Source organism: Ochotona curzoniae, unplaced genomic scaffold (assembly GCF_017591425.1).
Source record: "Ochotona curzoniae isolate NIBS_2020 unplaced genomic scaffold, NIBS_Ocur_1.0 contig_3498, whole genome shotgun sequence".
Classification (NCBI taxonomy): Eukaryota; Metazoa; Chordata; class Mammalia; order Lagomorpha; family Ochotonidae; genus Ochotona; species Ochotona curzoniae.
The window spans coordinates 14,745,204-14,763,367 of NW_024465885.1; the positions used below are offsets into that span (position 1 = coordinate 14,745,204).

Sequence of the window (18,164 nt, forward strand, 5' to 3'; positions counted from 1 at the left end):
ATACTTTAAGAACTTGCCAACCACATGCTGTGTCTGGGGCTTATATAATTTTGCAAAGCGTAACTTTGTAAGCAAATTCCAAAATATTGTCATGATATGTAAGAGGGATCCTCAAAAAAGTTAGTGGAAAATATGCAGTGTGAAATAACTACACAAGGATTTCAAAAATTCTTGGCATTAAAATAAATTTATCTTCTACTTACATTTTCCTACCATTTTTTTAAAAAAAATAAAGATACCTTTAAAAATACTTATTTTATGTACATGAATTACAAAGTTACAGACAGGGAGGGAGAAAAAGCGATCCTGCAGCCTCTGGTTCACTTCCCAAATGCCTGCAACAGGGGCAGCTGGCATTGAAAGCAACAGCTTGATTTCTCTGCCACAGTGCTGGCCCTCCACAAATGTTCACATACTCCCATACAGGAATTTCATGTTGTTTAAATATAGATCACTTTCACTACACTGCATCTGAAACTATTTCAATGAACATGTATTTAAAGTATAAATAGGTAAGCTGGAAAATCACATACATATTCATTTTAGATATGTGTATTTGTGTCCTGCCAACAATGTGATCCTACAGTAACAGTTATAAATGAAATGCTAATAAGCCTGCAGCCAAATGAAATTCAGTTTTTTCCTGCTTTGGTGCTTTTTCAGTTCAATAGGCATTTGGAACAACAACAACAAAAAAGGATAAAAATAAGATGGGTTCTAGAATACACCTATCCTCAGATCTCAGCTCCACACACGCACAGTACCTAACTGCTCAGTTCCTCAGCTGCTGTAAGGGAGTATCTAAAAAGTTTAGGGCATGTTAAGTATTCACTAACGAATGTCCACATAGCACGTGAAGTAATTCAGGTTTGTTGCTGCTGTTAGTTTGTTTTAGTTGACAGTGAGCCACTGATAGATTTGAGAGCTAGTGAACCTGGTCAGATTAATGGCTTAGCTAGCTATTTTTGGTGACTATCAATCAGCGGCATGAAGTGAACGATAGGAAGGGAGGTGAAAGGTTAAGGATGAGATAGCACTCTGGGTAGGAACTTAGGAAGGAAAGTATTTGAATAGCAGTTAAGACGCTGGTTGGGAAATCTGCATCCCTTGTTAGAGCACCTGGGTTCATGACCCAGGTCTGGCTCCCTGGGAGGCAGAAGGTGATGGCCCAAGTGGGTGGATCCACAGTATCAGCATGGGAAACCTGGATTTAGTTCCTGGTTTCCAGCTTCAACCTGGTCCAGGTCTCATGTCTTCAGAACTCTCTAAAATCATGCCTCCACGAGTTTTCATCTGGAGTCCTTTCACTGCCAGCTTTATCTACTTCACTTTATCATTTATCAATACAGTCACTAAAGAGATCTTTCTAAGCCGTTGATTTAGTCATGTTCACTAGGCATAAGTCCATCACTGACTTACTGTCGAGAAAAACTCTGACCTCTTTCAACTTATCCTGGGACACACTCATTATGTGGCTCCAGACTGTTTCTGGGGCCCCTGTACCCCCACCACCGCCCACCAATACTATTTCTTAGCTACATTTCTCCAAACATAGCACTATTACACTGACTCATTAAGTTTGTCCATTTCTGCACTACTAACATTTTGAACTTTATACTTACCTTTAGAAACTGTCTGCCCCATGGTAGAGGTTAACAGCATCTATGCCCTCTAGTCACTGGGTGTGTCACTCCAACCTCCATCCAGCCATCATTTCCATCCCTCATGCCTCCCATCCCACAGGACAATCTAAACTTTCCCAAGACACATTTAACTGCCCCTGTAGGCATAAAATCAACCTCTAGTACCCCTCCCCCTCTACGAACCAATGGCTTACAAAGTTTACTTTACACATTAGCATGTGTTAATCTCTTTCTAAAAAGTGCTTACTTTTCCCTTTCACCCTGTCCTAGATATTTTCCACTTGGTTAACTCTTTCTTGAAACTCCATCTCTTAAATCTCTCACTCTACTTCAAGCGGGATAACCTGCTAACAATGCTTGCTGGGCACTGTGAGCACCTTGCACTTAATCCAATCATAATCAAGCACACCAAACTTGAAATGTTGAGACCATCTGAATTGATCAAAAATGTACAGAATATTCTATAACAAGGATGACAGTTAACAAAACAGTCAAGTTATAGAAGCCATAAGGTTTAATGCTTTCAAATGTTAGAAACATTTTTTATAAGAAATCTATTTTAGTTTTGATGGTTTACATAGTTGAGAAGGATGTATGCCCTTAAGGACCATTGATTAGGGTGGGAATAATTGAAGAATGGGGGGAAGTAGATGAAACAATGTTTTTTTTTTTCCTTCCTGTATCTGGTGGAAATAAGGAGAGATGAGGAGAGGGCTGCTCCCAAGAGCCTAACTGTATCAGCACCCTGGGATGGAGGACTGCCACTTGGTGTCATGCCAGGGTCCCCTTTGTAAAGCATAGTCTGAGGGTACTGCTTAAGTGTTTTCAGTAATTCTGAGGTGCTATTGATTTCATTGCTCCAAGGTTGAGGAAATTCTTCTAAAGTCAATTGGTTGACATAGTCCACTCCAGAATCTCAATTTGCCCAGATACTCAGATACTTGCTGTTAAACTTGGCTGGGAGAGAGGTCCAATTTGTTTTGCCTTCCATCCTCTGCCATGGCACTAGACTTCCTCTGCAGGCCTCAATGAACTGTCATGGCCCCATCTGAGCATGCTGTTCACTGCACCAGCTTCAGCAACTGAGGAGTCCCAGTTCTGACACCTGCACTCCATAGTTAGACCATAGATCCTGTGATTTTACACACACACACACACACACACACACTTGCCTGGTCAGGTTTGTTCTCAGCCCCATCTCAAATGCAAAGCAATGATGCTGTGGCCCAGCTTAACCCTGCCTACCACATACTCTCCCTTCATGTACACCAGTGAAAACTACAGCCTAATAGGAACAACCCCCAATAACCAACACCTATCCTGCCCCCAGCCCAGCCCTGGTTCCTACACATCAGCATGTGCAGCAGACCAAGTCAGTCTATCCCGCATCCAATTCAGCTCTTCTATACAGTGATGGGTGCTGCAGCTTAGCTCAGCTCAACCAACCCCACTATTGAGCTCACATTTAATGCTGGAAGTGCTACCACCTGCCCAGCCAGAACTGCCCCCAGTCCTAGTTCTCATGCTAACCCATAGGAGCTACAATCCATCAGAGGGATTCCCACTAGGCACACTCACAGCCCCAAATATTGCACTTTCCAAATGGTATTGTGGTCTAGCCTGACAAGACTTGCCTCCAGTCTGTACTTAGTCTGGCTCATGTCAGAGTGCATATGGTTGCTTAACCCAGCCTGGCTCTCCCCTGACCCTGCTCACATGTAGGCCAATGGGTTTTGCAATCCTGCCCAGCCTGGTCTGCCCCAAGTCCCATCCCTCATGCTCACTAGAGGGAACAGTAGTCCTGCAGGGGAGGCCCCACAGCACCCTTAACTGGGCATGAACGCATAGCCCCCTGGAGTCTTATATGTGCTAATGGGTACTGGTTGGTGATGTGGTCCAGTCTGGTATGGCTCAGCTCACCTCGGCATCCATCAGTGAGTGCTACAGCCTGGCTCTATCTGGCCTGCCCTCCAGTTCCAGCTCATGCTGGTGTGTGCTACAGTCTAGCTTAGCCTAGCTAGCCTCCAGTCCTGGCCCTAAGATGAACTGACTGATGTTGTAGCCAAACCTGCCCCGCCCTGCCCTGCCCCCTGTCCTGGTTCTCACATCTTTCAGTGGGTAATGTGAATTGGCCAAGCCTAGCCTGCAGCCAGACCTGTACCCAGACTCACTTGTATGCCAGCAGGTATTGTAACCTGGTCTTGGGTGGGTTGTTCTCAGCCTTGGTTTTTGCACATGCCAGAAGGAACCATATCCAGAGGAGTTCCCCAGGCCTCTCTATCAAGCTACCTCCAAGTCATAGATCTTGTTCACATCAGGGTGCTTGGCCCAACCTGATTTGGCCCACACCCTGTCCTGGCATTCACAGACATTCATATGCCGGGATGGGCATGGGCTAGCATTCACTGTCCTACACCCAACCCAACTCTTAACAATGATTACTACAGCCCAGTCTCACCTGGCACACCCCTAGACCTGGCTCTCACATGGTTCAGCAGCTGCTGAGACCTAGCCCAGTCTGTCCTACACCCATTCTGGATCTTGTAGGCACCAATGGGTGCTGGAATCTGGCCCACTCTAGTACACCCTTACTTACCCAGTCCACACCCATGCCAAGGGATACTGCAGCCCTGGTCAGTCTACTACCCCCATTCCAGCTCTAACCAGTGGGAACCACAGCCCAGCAGGGGCATGCCCTTAGCTCCATGGCCAGGCCTACTCTCAGATTTTGCACAGACCAATGGTTGCTCTGCCCAGCCCAACATAACCATCCTGTCTTAGCCTTTGCCACTGGATGCTTGCAGTTTGTCCTAGTCTGGCCTGTCCCCATTCCCTGCCACTGGGTGCTACAGCCTAGCCATTCCCAGCCTTCCCCATCCCTGGCTATCATGCAAACCAATAGATGTGATAGCCTAGCCCTGCTCAGCATGGCCTACACATGCCAGTGTCCCATGGTTTGGTCTGGCTCTGGCCAATACGCCCCACATTGAGCCACCTTACACACCTGCCTACAAGTGGACTCGCCTTGCCTGGCTTGACCAACACCCAGGCCTGACTCATGTGCTTAACAGTGGAAGCTAAAGGCCAAGGGGAGTTTCTCAAGTTCTCCAACCAGTCCATCCCCAGATTCAGATCTTATAAGTACTAGCAGGTGCTAGGCCCTTTCCTGACCCATTTTGCCACCCCCCCCAGTCTTGGCCTTGGTATGTGCTGGTGGATGTTGCAGCTTGGCCCACTCCATATTCAATTCTTGGGTGCAGGTGCACCTGTAGGTGTTGCAGGCTGGATCAGCCTGGCCTGTTCTCAACCTCAGTTCCCATGAGTGTTCGTGAGTTCTATGGTAATTACTAGCTTGCACTTTTGCCACATCCAGCTTTTGAGCAAACCAGAAGGTATTGCAGTCCAATATGGGTGAGCTCACATATCCCCCACAGCAATCTGTCCCCAGATTGGTCAGTGGTGGTCAATGCTACCTAGCCTAGCTCAGGTCTCCCATGTGGCTTGTGCATTGTTCTGACCCAGAAAGGCCCTTGAGTTTCCCTCCTCCAAACCACTTGGTCTCAGCCCCATCATTTACCTGCAAGTACAATGGACTGATCAGTTTAAATTTCCCCGGAAGGCATTTCACTCCTGTAACATATTCCCTCAGTGGTCCCCACTCCTATTTATCTCCACTTCTCTGAGCATTCTAAAAACATTCATACCCCAAAACAGATGGGTTTCACAGCCTGGTCTTGAGACAGGGTGGTATATTGACCTGGCGTATACATGGGTCCCCTGACCCAGGTCATCAGCATGCCATGCCAGCAACCTGGCCTGGGACACTACCCCTCCACCTGCTTAGGACCTAAGCATGTGCATGAGTCCCCAAGCGCATGCTAGCATACTGGCCTGTGGTCTGGCCCACCTGTCTGCCTGCCCGCCCAAGACCCAAGCATGTACATGAGTTATTGAGTCTGGTCCACTAGTACACAATACCAGCATGCCAACCTAGGACCCTATTCCCTCTGCCCTCTGGACCCAAGCGAGTGCACATGTCCCCAGGTGCACTCCACCAGCCCTGGCAGAAGCAGAGAGTAGGCACTCCAACATTAGAAATATCTTATAAGCTCTCATATTTCACCAGTAATCATGCCCAATTTTCATGAACAGATAACACACGTAGAAAATTAAAGATATGGAAGCTAACTCACAGCTTGCAAGTACCGGAAAGACAAGATGGGAGTGCTTAGTGCCCCATAGGTACTATTGTCTTCAAAGTCTCCTTCTTCAAGCAGGAACTGTTGGCCTTTAAAATGTTCTTTTTCATAGGCAACCCACCTAGAAATACAGAGGAGAGTCAATTTAATCAGTTATAATTAACATCAAGTTCTAATCAAAAAGCTAACAGGAAAAAAACCACGATAAAGCACATTCATCTCTGTATTTAAAAAAAAAAAACAACCTAATCACTATCTTCTTACTGACAGATGTACAAAGGGCTTATGCTTCACAGATCAATGACTTTCACAGTTTAACTAAACTCAACAGAAGTTCAACTACAGAAATGGAACAATGTTCCGACATGTCTATGGAATGACTCGAGACACCCCAATGTACACAGAGAATAGTTTCCCAAGTAGAGAAAAAGAAAAACAGAAAGTACATACTGAAATTGAGAAAAGTTACAGCCCACATTCTCATTTTGCTGATTAAAGTTTCCGGAGCCACAAAATGACTACCGTATTGAAAACTATTTGGGGTTTAAATCAGGCAAACTTCTCATCAAGCTTCAGATCAAAGAAAAGTAGAGTTCAATAACAAGCAACTGGGCAATGTGACGTAGCTGGTGGCAGCCCCCGGGCCCTAAATGTACACAAAGATGTCGACAAATACTCCTGAGTGGAAATTCTGGCCCCACCATTCCATCAGTAGTGCTTATGGAAACAGGAAGCATTGTGGCTCGGTGTTTTCCAGGAACAAAGTTCCTTGACTTCTAATCTAAAACTCTCAGTACAGAATGCTGATGAACACCATTCACTGTTAACCCGTCCGCCCTCCCATGAAACGTATTTTTTAAAGAAAGATTTATTTTGAAATAAAGAAAAAAAAGAGAGAGAGAGAGAGAGGGAGAGAGATATTCCATCTGTTGGTTCATTTCCCGGATGACTCTAACAGCCAGCCTCAGCCAGGAGCTTCATCTAGTTCTTTTACAAGCTCAAATCTTTGGGATATCTTCCACTGCTTTCCCAGGCCAGTAACAGAGAGCTGATGGGAAGTGGAGCAGCCAGGCCATGAACTGGAACCCAAATGGGGTGCTGGCATCACAGGAGGCAGCTCTACTCACTGTACCACAACACTGGCCCCCCAACTCAACGTTGTTTTTTTTTTTTTTTTTTTTTTTAGTGAAGTAATTCATAGTATCTAATGAAATGTAGCCCAAAATGCTTTAGAAAACACACTGATGTAGTATACTTGGCTCAACCATATTGCTGAGTGAGTGAGACATCCAAGGATGCTTATTCTGAGCTCCAGAGCTGGGACTTCCCTACTCTGGAAGCCTGACAGAAATGAAGCCTACGAGGGATGCCTACTATTGTTTCTACTCACTCTACCCTAACCAGAGTTGCAAAGAGACAAAAATGTTCGAAAGACTTGCTTTTATAGGGTGCTCAATAATCACGAGCCTCTCCTTGTTTTCTGTAAGTATATATACGGTAAGGTCAGGGGAAAGGGACGTTCACATGCATGGAAACAATCTTCTACATAAGAAAACATCTTAATCCATTTGTAATATGTAAAGAGACCAACACTGTTCATTTATTAAGCTATCTAGAAATAAAATTCACAATTCACAAAAATTTTAAAAAATGATGTAAAGATTTATTTATTTATTTATTAAATTTATTTATTTATTTACTAGAAAGATTTATAGAGAGGGGAGACAAAGATCTTCCATGCCCCTGGTTCACTTTCCATATGGCCACAACAGCCAGAGCTAAACTGATCTGAAGCCAGGACCTTCTTCTGGGTTTTCCACATGAGTACAAGGACCCAAGAAATTGGGCCATCCTCCGTTGCTTTTCTAAGCCATAAGCAGGGAGTTGGATCAGAAGTGGAGCAGCTGGGTTGTAAGCTAAGATGCTGGTACTGCATGAGGAGAATTAGTCTGTTGAACCACTGTACCTGCCCCAATTCACAAAATTCTAAGCTTTCTTTCATAAAATATGCTAAAACATGCTTTCAATTATGATTTAATAAGATAAATTACAATTAATATACCTATTACTTAATGGCAGTTCAAAAGCCTTGTAAGATATTAATAGATTGTTTTGACATTCAACTTATATATTAACTTTGGATATTTAAATGTACATGTTATTTGAGAAAATTTAAGAGACATCAATTTCACTTTTTCCCAGAATCTGTAGAATGAGAAAGGGATGAAAAAAGACAGTGAACAAAATAAAAAAGAGTAGAAATGGTAAAAAATAATGAAGTCAGCAATTCATTCCTAAATGGGGACATTGCATTCATTACATTTTTTTTCCTGCTATTGTCACATAAAACCAAAACCGTGTGTGCTATATTACGGTCAGATCACATTTGCTTGTGATTTACATAAAATTGCTGTAAAAATCTTGAGAAAAACAATGTGCATCACACTCCATGTTTGTTAGCTGACAATTTTCCAGGAAGCAGAAGACTAGTTTTAAATTAATGTAGTTAATAGGAAAAACATTTTTATCTCAAAGGAGAGTGAAAAGCAAAGAATTTTCCAACAGGGTTAACAACAAGCATGTGTGTCCACAAGCCAGAGAACGAAACAAACACACACAAAAAATGTGTTTATTCAAACCAGGTTTTTCTTCTAGTTCTCCAAATATTTTCTTTCTAAAATTCAAGGACAAGGAATTAAATGATTGCCAATATGTTGGATCAGTCTTTGAGGTCATGTCCTTATGTATTATCCTATAGTCTCTCAACTTTATGCTGGCATAGCTGTCAAATCATTTATTGTCACACACTGCCCAGTCTAAGTTCTAAATACAGACCCTTTAGTGACTTCAGGCAAATCATTCAACAGCCATGAATATTAAGTTTTAGCAATGCCCTTGGTAGACTAGTATAAACAAGCTGTAAAATGCAACAGCGAACACCAAGAGATAGTGATGCTTAGGATACAGTGACCCAAACTTCCCAAAACAAGCAAAGTCTCAACAATGAAATGATGCATTTTTCTAGGGGGAGTCCAGCACCAGGTTGACAAAGTTAGATAAGCCATAAGGCAAGTTTCTTCTATGCACTTTTACCTTCCAGCATATGAATACGAAGATATATCCCAGCTGACCTACAGATTCTACAGGACTTCTGCCTCCAGTTAGTGCTGAGCTCAAGGGGTAGCAGGCTATCACACGCATGTTCACGCCCAGAGTTCTAGAAAGCACTCTTCAACAGCAGAGGGGAAAGGCAACCAGAGTCAAAAGCCCTTGGCTTTGGAAACACAGAACCCACAATCCTCCTTGCATGAGGGAGGGTTTATTACACCGAGATCCTCAGTATGTAATTAACTAAGGTCAGCAGAACAGAAGATAAAAGCTAGACACCTACACTCATAATCTGTGAAAAAATAACTTTGTTCTGTGACTCTTGCATTCCACATTGTGCTTAGAAATACTAAGTGTTGAAGCTTTAGAAACTATTCCACATTCAGTCCATCTCACTTTGATCCCAACAAGAGTTCAGAGAAAGCCAACAGTAACCAATATTTTTATGTCCTATTAAATTACAGAAAGGATATACATTTTTAGATTGAAAAGACTGTTTTTTGTTCTACCAATTGCATTTTCCTGCTTATCTTAAAAAATATACTATTAAATAAAATATTGAAAATACAATACTCACACTCCACCGATGACACGAATTGATCCAATTCCATGAAAGTCATCATCTTTTAAAAAATTGGGGATAGAATCTATGTGTTCACTAAATTCTTTGTATTTTCCATGGAAGTGAGGTTTTTCATAAATAATAACCTGAAAATTATAAAAAACTAACATGTTCATATTTTAGGATACATATTACTGCAGTAACAGTAACAACCACAATATTTGTGCTTATAGCAGTATCTGATACTAACAAGGAATGTATGTTTTTAATCACCATAAAGGTAGAAGATCTTAATAGTATGTTTCTCTCAAATTAACACATTGGCGTAACTATACAGCTATGGTCACCAAAATTTGAGGACCACCTCTTGGGACAAATTGGATTATAGCTGATGGTAGGAGAGGGAGAAAGAAGGGAGAGAAAAAGGGGGAAGGGGAGAGGAGGAGGAGACAGTGGTGAAGGGAAAAACAGAAAGATCATCTATGGCTCATTTTTCTCCCCAAATTGCTACACAGCCAAGGCTGGGCCAGACCAAAGCCAGGAGCCAAGAGTTTCTTTCAAGTCCTCCTCTGTGGGTATGGAGACCATACAGGTGTTGGTTCTCAAAGGTTTCCTTCTCATCCTTAATTTCTGAAATTCTCTCTACTGGTTTCAGTCACAAGTGTCAAAGCCTTGAATCCAGAAGCCAGTTGTTTTATGGATATATAAGCACTGTTCATGACCATGCATGGGATGGGCAAGGCCAACTCTGTGTTCTGCTCCACCATGGTAAGAATGGCGGAGTGACACAGCCTGGCCTGGCCTATTTGGCCAAGTCCAAGTGCTGAAACACCTGCAGCAAGCATACTTCCTGTTTTAATTCCATGACGTTGTTTTTTGCCCTTCCAGCCTGTTTGGTCCTCAACTCCATGTTCTGCTCCCACAGACATCAGGTTATGAAAGTTGCCTTCCTCCTTGACCATTGTTGCTTCTTAAATTTCACTCAAGCATTCTGTTTCTGTTGATTGTTTCCAGGAAAGTTCTGAGTCTCATTTAACTTTTTTCACGGTTTATACTTGCCATGCTGCTGTGGGGCTTCAGAACTTAACATATCTGCAGTTTCTCCTAGCACCTCTCAGTGAGCTGCAAAGCTATATTTGCAGACGGTGGAGACATCCTAAGTCAGGGTTGTCCAACATGCACCGGGGAAGGGACTTGAGTTGAGCCAGCCCTGACAGGACAGGGCAGGTCCATGCCACAGGCAGGCTCTTGAACAGTGGGGGTTGGCTTTGCAGTGGATGGCAAATAGGTCCCTCTCCACCTTTTCTCTTCTTCCTCTTCTGCCATCACCCCCAGCAGGTCACCTGCCTTCCAGCAGTGGCTGTGGATCATCTGGCACACAGGCCAAGGCCTATGGGGGTGATCAAGGAGCATATTGTCCCAGCCAATGCCTTGACGTTTCCTTTGGAGAAACACTGCTATTGCCTACGCTCTCTTTGGACAGGCAGAGGTTCTTGGTTTTCAGAAAATCTGAAGAATGTATTTGCCTTTTCCCCATCTTCCAGTTTTCTGTCAGGAATGGTCAGGCTCTGGGCTATGGGCAACAGGAGTGTGGCCCAGCATGGGTAGTGCAATGGGGTGGGGCCAGACCACTCACACCCCAGCTGGTCACCATTGCTTCTCCAAGCCTTCTCTTGGCTTAGCTAAACACACATAACAAAGTAAATATTCTATATTTTCTAAAAACTGACTTTTTATAGGCTAAAAACATATACAATATCAGTCCTGCTGTTCCCCACATACTATGATTTCCCAGGGTGCTATGTTTGAAATGACCAAAGCGTTATTATACATTATGGCAACACTCAAAATAAGAAGTACTTCTTTCATTAGTAAGCCATGAGGTAATATCTAAAAATTTATAAATTGTGACCAGGTATGATACCCAACCCATTCATACACCCCCACAATTTGTCACAGTCAGCCTGGTGGTCTCCAGAGCTGTGATTCATCAAACGAAAGACTATAACAATAAGCACTGAAACTATCAGATCAGTAGTTTGCAACTTTGCCTGTATGTCAGAATCATCTGCGAAGCTCTGAGTTATTCTGATCCAGGTGTGAATAGTAATTCTGAGAGTGAAACCCAGGAACTCAGGCATAACTACTGCTTAAAACTCTAATACATATGATTCCCAAAACTTGAAAGCTTGAGTATCTAAATGCTATCCTAACCCATTCCCTTTACCAAAATCAAACAGAACCTAACAACTTCTCACACTGTTTTAGACACTTGGGGATTTGACTGGGTTGTTGGTACAGACCTCCATCATTTCAAACTGACCCCACTATGTCTAGCCACATGCAGATCGTCCACACACATTCTCTTCATACACTTTCATCACCCCAACATCCACTCATTAGGTCTGATCACATATTCAAACAGTGTACAACAGTTAATGATTAATACTCACATTTTTTAGCTTGCTACAAAAGTCATTCAAGACTTACCTTCAAGTTCATAGGCATTTCCACTTTTAGTCCACCCTGAAGATGACAAGATACATTATTAGATATATAAATATTTAAAATATCTGAAAGTATGTGACATGTGTAGATTAAAATCTGATTAGTAAAAATGAAATATCAAATTTAAATTGTGGTGTATTTTAAACTGTAACAGGGCTCTACACTATTCAAAATACAAGTCAGACTGCTCTCTATCAGCATACCTGGGCCAAGCCATCTGAAAAAGATACCTTGAAGACTATAGCTACTACAAGGAAGGAAATCAGGCATAACGCCTGCAGCAGAGGCAACCAATTCAGCTAATCCCACTGCTCAGTATCTTAGGAAGAGTACAATTTCAAGTCCATTTCATAATCGCATTTGGCAGAGTGGACCTCCAATGATCTTTCCTACAATTATCTGGGCTTTCTACACTAGAGGGAGCACAGAGATGACCTCACTTCTCCTTTTAACACCTTTTGTCACAGTTGATGTTTTCATAAATTCACATTTGCATTCACATTGAGAGATAAGATGTTCCCTGTAATAAAATCTGAATTATGTATTTTTTCTTGTTTCAAATGCTACTCAACATGTTCGAGTTTCTTAAAATTTTTTAGTTTGTCCTGATTTTTATTTCTTTAAAGGCACAGGAAAACCAAAGTGGCTTTGACAGAGCTAGTAGAGTTTGACAGAGCTAGCAGAGTTTGCTGCTGGAAAAAGAAATGCTTGCAACAGCAACACAAGGATGGTGGGCGCTTTGTTGTTCTTTAAGAAGTAACTATTGGCAGGAATGCTTATTTATTATTAATGCTGAGCTTATTCATTTACTGTAGTAGAAGAGTACAACTTACTACAATTTTCTAGTAAGCATAAAAAAAATTTTGAACTTCATTTAAAACATTCATGATCTTCAGAAAAGTGCTTGTAAAGAAACTGGATGTGTGGTAACTAACTTGACCAAATAAATTCAGAAATGTTGTCACATAAATTCTCTACAATATAAAGAAACAACATTATATAGCTTACCAATTCAAGTTTTCACATGTTCATTTCTTTAGATTGCAAGAATGAGCAATTATAAGTTATTCATTTGTGGAGTCATAGGCTTTTGGTAAAGCCATGTTTAAAATCTGCTTACCATTTGAAGAGGGTGCAATGATTTCACTTCGGTGGTAGAAATCTCAAAAAGCCCACAGTTTTCCTCCAGAACAGTAGCTCGCCCCTTAAAATTAATATTTGGATAGGCAAGCCAACTAAATCAGAAAAAAAAAATGGTTGTTTAAAAAAATATAACAACAACATTTTAGTCTGGTTCCTTAAGAAAAAGACAGTTAAAAAACAGAAACCTCCCTCAGAGAATGACACTGGTACCACACAGCTGGAGTGGTTACCAGATAGCACACCCCAACAGCAGTGAGATGACATTAGGTATTTACACTTGTACACTGTGTATCCACAATAACCCAATACGCTTACCAAGTGTCAGGCATCACGCACTCTTCTCAGAATTTTCTAACACCTAAAGCATGCGGCATCTTTAATTCAAGCAGTATGCAACTGAAAATCAAAACCATCCTTATATATTCCACTTTTTTAAACTAGGGCAATTAGAGTGGGGATTCACTAGGCCTTTTACATTTTCACCCAGATTTTTAGCATTGATGTCAGTTCTACTTGTTGCTTCAGGAATAGTATTTTAAAGAAGATTCCCAAAAGACCCAACTATCTTCTAGCCAAAATGGCTAACTAAAAACATTCTCCTGGATAGGGCCAATTACCAGGTCTCCCCAAGAGTTTTAATTCATAGTTGGTGGAGTCAAAGGAAGCTGTCCCATACTGACTCCAGAACCATGCATCAACCACCACTGGAGCAGATAAGAACAGTGCAGGAGAGGAGAGAGATCTGTCCTGAGCCAGCCATCCACAGACACTTATCTACACCAATCTGGGGCTGAACTATGGCTTAGGTTCCACAGAGTCCTTTGAAACCAGAGAAGCATCAAAGTGTACTTAAATATTCTCATCTCTTTTATGAAGATAAGAATATACCATGTGCTTAATAAAGACAGAGCAATAATAAACAAAAATGAACATGTGTCAGAGGAATAATGAGCAAGAAAGGGATATGTGTCTGGCATTGTACAGGAATTCTGTAAATATTAACACTTAGACATTGTAGGAACTCAGGGTCCAGAATTTTCGGTCAGGCATAGGGGGTAATACTATGGATCCACCGACCAAGAATGAAATCTGAGAATTTCACAACGCTCCTGTGAGTTATATCACAAACCCATAATTGGATCCACAGGCAGACTCTCTTCTAAATCCCACAAACTGTATTTCTTGTGTATCGCGAATATAACTAAAATTCCTGAAACATTTTTCTTCCCTATTGACACAGACACAGACAGCTAACTTTGTTGGTCATCAACCACTACGATAAACCCAAACTGATACATACACTCCTGACTTCACAGCGAAGGACATGGATTTGGGGATATTTAATTCTTCCAAATTGGGGACAGCTCGCTGGATGAAGACAGGACAGCATGCTGGGTCGGACTGTGAACAAAGTTCTATCTCTGGAATGCTGCAATCCTGAAAAGAAACATTTGGATTTTAGGCTTAAACCTCTGGAGACACACAGCCCAGCACTCTCCATACTCTGCAACGCAAGTCACAATTACTGTTTGATTTTATTTACACACACACACACACACACACACACACACACTGTTTTCTCCCCTATTTTTTCAAACAAGTTTTTCTAAAGTGATGTTAATGGCATGAAAATTATAAACATGGACAAGAAGATTATTCTAGTTTTCATATATACATTGAATATATATATACATATTCAAGATTTACCCATCTTAAGTCAGATCCACAGAGAGAAGGAGAGAAAGATCCTCCATCTGCTGCCCCACTCCCCAAGTGTCCACAACAGGTAAAGCTGAGCCAATCCAAAGCCAGGAGTCAGGAGTTCCCTCGGGGCCTCCCACACAGGAGCAGGGAGCAAAGACTTTGGGACATTCTCCACAGCCCTCCCAGGCCACAAGCAGGGAGCTGGAAGGGAAGTAGGGCAGCCAGTACACGAATTGGCACCCACATGGAACCCCGGCACACACAAGGCTAGGCTCCAGCCACTAGGCCACCATGCCAGGCCCCCGATTTCTTTGCTGAACTGTTTTTAAAATCTTGCTCCATTAGGCAGTGCTCAAAGTTATCAAACTATTTGAATGCCAAATGTCTGTAGGTCTTCCTTCTTAGAAGCATAACAAACCCATAAAAGAGAAAAGAGTTAAAAATTTTGATCTCGTGGGGAACATTAAAAAGTAAATAATAGAAGGGAACTACCTCTTCAGCGTGTTTATTTAATTTGTAGACAAAAGAAGTAGGAATCAGAGGTGAAGGCAAAGGAAATCCGTTTTCCTACTTGTGGAATTCTATTTTGTTCAGTGCAAGTTGTTTTGAAGAAAAGCATTGTGAATTTCAACCCTATACTCCATAACGGGTCTTTAAAAATCAGTCCCCACTGTCACCTTGTCCTATCAAACCTTTCTTTAGGAAGCTCTCGTGTGTGTCAATCATTTATCTCTACAACCACAATCCACCATCAGGCCCAGACTGATTGTGCACCAAGTCAAAGCCACCAGACAAGTTCCATTTGCTCTCTATTCAGCCAAACTGCTTAGAATACCAATTTCCCCATGACACTCCTTGTCTCAAGACCCATAGGCATCACATCCACATTTCTTTCTTTTTTGGAACATGACAGTGTGCTGGTGAGCAACACCAACTCCCCACAACTGCAGTCACCCTAGTCTCCATGTACTCTCCAAACCCCTGGGCCCTTCTCCAGTCTCAACTAGTACGATAATTCTCTATTTTATTATCCTTTCAAATCGTTTACAACAGTCAAGTATTAACTTTTAAAAGATCTTGTCCGTTCTTAAGAGGATCAAAGCCACAACCTTCCCCTTTTGTGAGAAGACAGATATGCTTCTCTGGAAACTCTTGTCTCAGCACTCAGAAATTTCTAGTTTCAATGGCATAATCCTCACAACACTGTGAAATTCAAATAAAGATGCCTTAATGAAACAGGTAAATGCAGTTGCAATCAGAGATAGCACTTATCTATTTTAAGTTATAAAATTCTAAAAGCAAAAATTTCTGATTTGTGAGCCTTTCCTTGAATTCCTTAGCATCCTTAATATGTAAAAGGCAAGCAAATTTATATCTCATTCTCAGAGAAATTAGTTCTAAAACACACTGCACTGAGATGTGTAACTTAAAATTCTCTTTCAGATAAATAAAAAATATATCTCCTTCTATAGTTTCGTTTCAAAAATAGACAGCGATGTCAATCAATCCTCAAGGCCCTTTGGTATGCTATTAATAACAGAGTTCTACTAACATTATTTCAACTAGCACTCTGTTAATGTTCCCCTAGGGACCTGGGGTCGAGTAACAGAATACATTACTAAGTGTCCCACACAAACAAGCTTCCTCTACATTGTGTTACACAAACAATGTTTGGGTGGTGTAGTTTCAGGGGGAAAAATCTCACAAGCATTCAGGGCTTCTACCACACACAAGGGAAGATCCTAAAAACAAACACATGTACTGTGGAAAAAATGAAAATAGTTAAAAGCTTTAAGAAGGCATACATCCTCATCTATTTTACTAGAATCTCAAATGTTGACCCAGTAGACTAAGAAATATTTCACCGATAAGCTTTGATCTCTTCAAGGTAGCTCTTCACAGCAATAGCGCCTTTGAGAAAATTTGGATAATTCTTCCTGGACCACGGCAATCAATAGCAACAACTAACACGCACCTTACACTGACCTTGCAAAAGTCAACAGCTTAATTTAAGACTTCTTTGGCTTATTTTGTGACCTCTTCCTGGATTTTTCTATATATATAACTTACAAACATAATCCACAGAGAAATTTGTAAGCTTATACTATAGTAATAACTCAAGATATTTATGGAAAAAAAAGGAATCAAAAGTTAATTTTGTGGGGTCAGCATAGTGGTTTGGCGTTTGCATCCTATATGGGTGCTGGTCCATGTCCTGGATGCTCCACTTTCAATCTAACACTCGGCTAACAGCCTGGGAAGCCAACAGAGGATGGCCCAAGGTTTTCAGCCCCAATACGTGTGTGAGAGATTCAGACAAAGTTCCTGGCTCCAGGCTGCAGATCTACCCAGCTCTAGCAGTTGTGGCCTAATATTTGAGGAGTGATCCAGCTGATAAAAGAGCGCCTTCTCTCTGTGTATCCCTCCTTCTCTCTCTGTAACTCTAACTTTCAAGTAAGATAAAAAGAAATCTTAACAAAGTGAATTTTGTGCAAAAATTTGTGAAATTCAGGAAAGTTTTTCATAATACAAAATTTCCTGAGCTTTTTGTAAACTCTTGGTGTGTATGGATTACAACATCTTTCTGTATGTAAGTAATTTTAACTTCATTTTCCACACATCTTTCGAAGTATTTTATATAATTCTAAAAGCAGCAACATAAAAGGGAAACAGGACAAAAATCAATTAGAAAAACGGAAAGAAATGTATTTTTTCCACCTAACATAAAACACATTCAATCCCTGATCTCAGAACAGATCTCCTGGTTCCTTAGTGAGGGTCAAAAGGAAACAAAATAAAGTCATACCTTTAATAATACTGAGTATACAGGAAACACAGTCTAATTTTCTATGCTCATGCATTCTAATTTGAGAAAACATTAAAAGTACTGATAACCTCAGATTATTTCACTTGAAGGCAAAGATGACTTCTAGAATTTATAGTTGTTGAGAACTGATGGAAACTGTTGTTTCTATTCACAGCAGACTGTGAAAGCATTACTTTTATTGGAAAGTTGGATATACAGAGAGAAGGAGAGAGAGAGGGGAAGGTCTTCCATCTGTTGGTTCACTCCCCAAGGGATCGCAATAGCTGGTGCTGCGCCGATCTAAAGCCAGGAGCCTCTTCTAGGTTTCCTATGCAGGTACAGGGTCCCAATGCCTTGGACCGTCCTTGACTGCCTTCCCAGGCCACAAACAGAGCTGGATGGGAAGCAGGGCTGCTGGTATTAGAATCAGCGCCCATATGGGATCCCAGCACCTGCAAAGTGAGGACTTGAACCACTAGGCTACTGTGCTC

The 18,164-nt window shown here is 41.6% G+C and overlaps 1 protein-coding gene across 1 annotated transcript in view; it reads right to left on the reverse strand.

Annotated features, from left to right (window-relative positions):
• CRYBG3 (crystallin beta-gamma domain containing 3) overlaps window positions 1-18,164 on the reverse strand; it is a 118,577-nt gene that overhangs the window by 36,509 nt on the left and 63,904 nt on the right. The window contains exons 8-12 of the mRNA XM_040980602.1: window positions 14,464-14,600; window positions 13,141-13,255; window positions 12,003-12,038; window positions 9,528-9,658; window positions 5,837-5,963 (exon numbers count right to left, since the gene is read on the reverse strand). Of these exons, the coding sequence (XP_040836536.1) occupies window positions 5,837-5,963; window positions 9,528-9,658; window positions 12,003-12,038; window positions 13,141-13,255; window positions 14,464-14,600 (546 nt within the window). The remainder of the gene's footprint in view (window positions 1-5,836; window positions 5,964-9,527; window positions 9,659-12,002; window positions 12,039-13,140; window positions 13,256-14,463; window positions 14,601-18,164) is intronic.